This window comes from Lagenorhynchus albirostris, chromosome 8, assembly GCF_949774975.1.
Source record: "Lagenorhynchus albirostris chromosome 8, mLagAlb1.1, whole genome shotgun sequence".
NCBI lineage: Eukaryota > Metazoa > Chordata > Mammalia > Artiodactyla > Delphinidae > Lagenorhynchus > Lagenorhynchus albirostris.
Window position 1 is genome coordinate 42,749,225 of NC_083102.1, and position 6,000 is coordinate 42,755,224.

At 42.1% G+C, this 6,000-nt stretch overlaps 1 protein-coding gene across 2 annotated transcripts in view; it reads right to left on the reverse strand.

The window, feature by feature from the left end:
• Positions 1-6,000, reverse strand: part of BMPER (BMP binding endothelial regulator) — a 259,931-nt gene that overhangs the window by 73,602 nt on the left and 180,329 nt on the right. For both annotated transcript variants that reach the window (XM_060156029.1, XM_060156031.1), the window contains exon 13: positions 4,871-5,207. In XM_060156029.1, the coding sequence (XP_060012012.1) occupies positions 4,871-5,207 (337 nt within the window). The remainder of the gene's footprint in view (positions 1-4,870; positions 5,208-6,000) is intronic.

Sequence of the window (6,000 nt, forward strand, 5' to 3'; positions counted from 1 at the left end):
GGAAAGAAAAGAACATTTCCTAGACTGGGAATCCCCAGACACTTACCCAAACCGAACAAGTGAACAGAGTTATTGCTCCGGTGAATTATACTGCATGAAGGGGACTGGGGAGAGGAAAACAGTCCTGAGACGACGGTGGTCTGTAAAGGCCTGGGCTTTGCTGCAGTTCACATTAATCTTCCTGGCTTCTCTGAAATGTGGGCCTGCCTTGACTGGAGAGGCCCGCTTTGCTAGCAAGTTACACTCACTTGCAACTACCTCATCCAAGATTCAGGTCTGAGTTTGCTAGTGTTTCATACACCAGCCCAACGTACAGGTGGTCTTCTCTCTCCCCAGCGTGACCCACATAGCTCAACCCATCTCCTGGCTTCCTTGCGCCCCCGGGGGCTGCCGAGACTGGTCTCATCAGCCTGCCCGAATTCAAGGTGGGGAGTGGATTCGATACTGGCTGCTGAGGACCACCAGGGAGGCTACGGGATGGGGGGCTGCTTATTCCTCCTGGATTTCCCAGTTGGCAGCCAAGACAGAGATGGAGAAGGCAGCGTGAGGCTGGGGGAGGGAGGTGAAAACAAAGAAATGAGAAGAGACCCAAAGACAACAAACATCTCCTCCTCAGGGAGGCCTATGTGTGAATCCAAGTATAATTGAAATGATTTCACATTCATGTTTCCACAGTATAGTAACTACTTCCCTTGCTACAAGAAATGTCTCCATGACACACCAGCGGCGGCCAGTGCAGATTTGCAAAGGGGATTATCTAATTTGAGGACAAGTCAATTAGCAACTCTAGGACTTAAGACACATTATCAATGTAGCCAGTTAAAATTTTTATGTGATTCATAATTAAATTATTTTGCATCCAAACATATTCAATGAGTTAATGAAGCCAATATGCTGATCACAAAGCCTTTAATTTTTATAGCAAATGAGGCCATGATGGGTGGAACTGATGTGCGAAGAAAAAATGAGCAAATCTTAAAAAGTTTCCCAAAAGAGAAGAAGAAAGTCTTGGCTAATATGGAGTCATTTCTTATTCATTTACAAAGTTTTTCAAGTTTTTAGACAATGGACAGTTTACTATTAAAATTTTTGAACTGGGTAAAAGACCAAAATAAAATAAGAGTTCTACGTCCTAGACATCTCAAAAGTAAACTCTAATTCAGAGAAATTAGAATTATTATTTTGATCTTATAAGAAGAGCTATCTCATATTTATAAAAGAATTTTCCCTCTGGAACTTGTCATATGATTAAGGAAACCCAAAAGAGGTAACATTTCCTGAGAGAAATACCTCCTTTATCCTCTCCCTTCTCTAAGTTACAAACACAATGGTACTTGGAAGGTGGCATTTGTATATTACGCAACTTTATTCTTTGTCCTAAAGGTAAGTACAGATACTTCCTTGAAGGATAAGGGGAAAATGAAAGGAATCAAATTCATATACAATTTATATATATGACCTTCCATGATATCAAGGCAAATCCCTTTAGTCCTATATTGAGTCATAAAAAAGATCACAGCCCTTAAAACACAGGTCACGACTATGTTTTAAGCTTCATTTTAGAAATTCCGCCAATGACAATAAAATATACAGGCAAAAATTTACATGTGTGGAATGTGATGTGATGGCTATTTTCTTCTTTATTCTTTTTAATGTTACTTAATTGTCATACAATGAACATATATTATTCTCATAAGACAAAAAGAACAATTTTTTTAAAGGCTTGCAATGCAATCTTCACTTACTGTATTTTATTCAAGGCCACGAAAGAGAAACGGTTCATTTATAAATCGTTCCGTAGATTCATCAGTGAGACTCTATCTAATCTGTTCTCCACGATGAGCACAGGAGATCTCGACAATCAGAAATGTAAGTGACCAGGGGTGGGGCAGGCCAGATTCTCCATAGGGAGGAAGGGACACAGGACAACAGCACACTGTGCCAGGACGGCCTGTCTATCACGGACCAACGTGGCACCACCCGTTGACCTCAGTCCGTGCACTAGCAATCCCACCAGGTAGTCGCTGTCATACCTATTCTAAAGGCAAAGAATCTGAAACCCAGCAAGCTACCAGGGCCACACAGCTAGAAAGTGGCAGGGTTGAGGTTACGTCCGGCTTGGCATTGCCCGATGCATTCTCTGTCCGTTGCTTCCTAAAGGTTCCCTAAGGTTTGCTCCTTGCTGGAGATCCCCTGAGAACAGAACTCCCTTTCCACGTTGACCTTGTTTCTTTTCTCTCTCCTGCCACATCCGTGCTTGGAGGAAAGAAAGAAATCCAGGATCTACCCCAAACTGGCCACCCTCACTTGAAAGTGCATGAAGGTGAACCTCTCGGTTGGGGAATGAGATTATCAGCAAAGTGCATGACAGTCAGGATTGTCCAGCTCTGCCCTCCTGAGCTCCCCTGCCTCTTCCAGGGAGTGGCTGGCCTGGAAGGGTGCTCTGTCCCTACACCACACACAGCAGAACACAAGCTCACCTCCCACCATGCTCCATCCTCCAAACCTCAGTGCACAAGGATCCCAAGAGCATTCTCATAAGCTCCCCAAACTCAGGCATCCAGCCCCTTACACAGTGACTCCCCCGCCGCCCCCCAACTGTGCCGCTGTAGCAACTTTCAAGAGCAGAAGGTTAGCATCTGTCTGGCCACCTAACAATTTCGATTCTCTCTGTCCATGTCAAAGTCATTTCTCACGACTTCTGCCAAGGTGCTCATCATATTCCTGCTAGCAGTCCAGGGATCATAATACAAAATAAATCACTAAAGAGCAAAGAAATCGAAATTTGCAAAAAGGGAAGAATCTCTGCAGGCCTGCTCTCCAATTTTTGCTTTCAACACGTTCCTTTGAAATGGGATGAAAACCAAAGGTGTAGGCTGCTAGGTTCCTGGGAGAAGTACAGCCTTTCCACTCTATTTCAGACAGAGAAGGGTCCAATTCAAATCCACAACTGGGGTAGGGGAGCTTCCAAAAGAAGACTTACCCTTGTTAATCATTTAATTAATGGTAGAAGCTACAATAGCAGCCAACAGTTATAGAGCACATTGCCCGGGGGCACTGGGTTGAGCACATGCATCTATGTTCACAGTCTCATTGAATCTGAACGACAGTTCTTCAAGATAGTCTCTTTATTATCCCCACTTCCCAGATAAGCAAACTAAGGTTTAGCGAGCTTAAATAACTGTTCAAGGTTGTAAAGCTGGACTGGATTTTTAGCTCTGGGAGACCACAAGTTTCTTAATTGCTGTGCTCTATTGCTTCCCGTCAGACTTTCAAGTGATGGGTATTTAGATTCCAAATGAAGCCTGGTTTGTCTGTCCAGGTGCTTAGTTCACTCCAGAGTGCATTAAGATCTTTTGATTTCAATAGACAAGGGTGAGGTCAATCTACGGGGTGGTGCTGGGAGGAGAAAGAAGGGAACCCAGAGAATTCAAATTACAACCAGAAAATGGCTTGAAGGAACTAATCACGTGAGTTGGAGCCAAATGGTTTGGCAGATGCAGCCATGTTCAGGGATTTGTGATGACAGAGACAGTCCTTTTTCCACCCTACTTTGAGTTGACTTTATAGAACTTTATCTTTTATATCCAAAGATCAAATAAATAAAAAAAGATCACATTTAACGAGAACTAGGAGAAATAAACTGGTGGCAGTTAAAGGGTAAAAATAACTTCTCTGTGGCTTCAGACCACAGGAGCTTTCTCATTTTAAGAGGCACAGGCAAATCACTTAAACAAGGCCTTTTTGGACTGTGTTCATCTCATGTTTCCTCCCACATCCACGGTGGTTAAAGTTATATACAGTCTTAGCTCTTGAACCTCATGGAATTGTGTAGTAAATGGAAGTACAACCAGGCCAAACTCAACAACTCACAAATGCAAGCTTGTAGCACAGAAGTCAAAGCCAGTTCTCCTTTGTAACCAGTTGCTTTGTATGGAAGGAGGTTAATCAGAATTAGAAAAGGTTATGGAACCCATGGTCTTTTTTCTTTTTCATATATCGTCGATACATAATATAAATATTGCACTAGACATACAAGTTTGCATACAGAAATGTATAGACATGTTTGCCAAATTGAAAGCAATGTTTAGCTCAGGGTTGTGAAACAGGGCATTTTTAAAAATCTTTAGCACATTATAATGGTTAATTTTATGTAAAAGTAGGTGTTGCCTTTATATTCACAAAACAGGTAACTTCAATGAATATGTGTTGTTCATTTAAGACAATGATTAAAGTGGTTTGCTTAATACAAATGGAATCCATGGTCTTAACAAGAGACTTTCCTTCCTCCATCCTCAAGCCCTGTTTCTACTCTCCTCTGACTCTGGACACAAAGTCTCATAGTTGGCTAAAATCCAAGGAATCCTCACTTCACCACCTTGTTTTCCATGTGCAGATGTGTTCTGGGTGAGACGATGAGAAAGACCTGATGAACTCTTCCTCAGATCTAGAATAACCAAGCTCACTCAAATACCCAAAGGCAGCCAGAGTGATTTGAGATTCCTACCTCTGCCCTATACCACTGCATTTGAGGCCAGACTTTGGGAAGCACTCCTCAATCTTAAGAGTCAAGCTAACACCTGGAAAAATCCTAGAGTGTCACTAGCTTTCCAGTGAAACTGCAGACACAAAAACAGAATCACTTATAGGAGATAGCTCTGAAATATGCCCTTCAATTTCCTAATTTGGGACATAATGTGGGACTGAGTCAAGATGAGATCAGTCTCAAGAGAAGAAAGAAGCAGGGGTGCTTACACTGCACTTTGGAGGCCCTTGTTTTGTACACCAAGGGATTTGATACCCTCTGTTCCATGGTCAAGTCTACCCTTGGTCTGTAACCCAAGCCTATTCCCCAAGGCACTGTACTTACCGGTAGAAAGTAGCATAGTCCACAGTTGAGTGGCAGGTCTGAAACTCCCAGGATTTGAGTTTCTGGCATTCCCGATGGGCTCGAAGCTTTACCTTCACTGTCCCTTGACACAGTTCAGGCACTGGTTTTCTCTGGGGTCTGTTGCAGAACTCATTGGACTCCACCCTCCAGGACTCGGCAAAGTCATCCACATCAAACTTGAAGTTTCCATCTCCACCAATTAAGTCATCACGCTTATGCCCATTGTAGTTGCCACAAAGACCACAGAGTTTGCCCTTGAGATGGGGTGCAGCCATGACTTCTACAAAACTGTCTCCATCCCATGATATTTCCAAACCTAGAGGAAAAGAGGATCAACCACTCTTGAATCCACCAATAGTTCCCAACTGTATAGACTCTTACATAGTACATATGACTATCTTCTAACAAGGAACACTAAGGATCTCACCAAATTCTTGATTACTTTTTAATTTCACCACATCAAACACTGTATGATATAACATGAATCAATTATTGGGGCTTAGAACTTTTTAATGTATAAAGTTTGCCCTTATAATGACATCTTATGTACCCTAATTTGACTTGTAGATGACTATTCATTGACCATGTTACTCTAGGGTTTATATTTTTGCCCTTTTCTAGAGTAATTGTCTTGGTCCAAATCATGTTTTCATTTATCCAACGACTATGACAATGCAGAAATGGAAAGATAACAAAGATGATAGTTTTTTTAATATCATTTTTCTTCATCCAATAATCCCCCCCATATGATTATGCTAGGTGCCAAGTGAAAATTTCCAAATTATTTGCTATAGTGGAAGTATTAAAGTAATAAATATAAAGCTTCTGAATACATCCTCTTCAAAGGACAACACTCCTACAAATGAAAATGTTTGCCCCCTCGTTACTTTACAGTCATCTGTGAGACATGCCCAGCTGTTCAATCCATGCTTCCTAGGGTTGAGATGTTATGAGCCCTAGGTTGGGGCCTCCATGCCTGGGCTGATCATAAGCTTCAAAATTTGACTAGGCATTGGAGGCTACCAGCCCACAGGCCAAAGTTACTCATGTGCTGGACAGAATCAGCAGGACAGTACTGTCTTGTTCACCAAGGAAACAATCTTCACTCC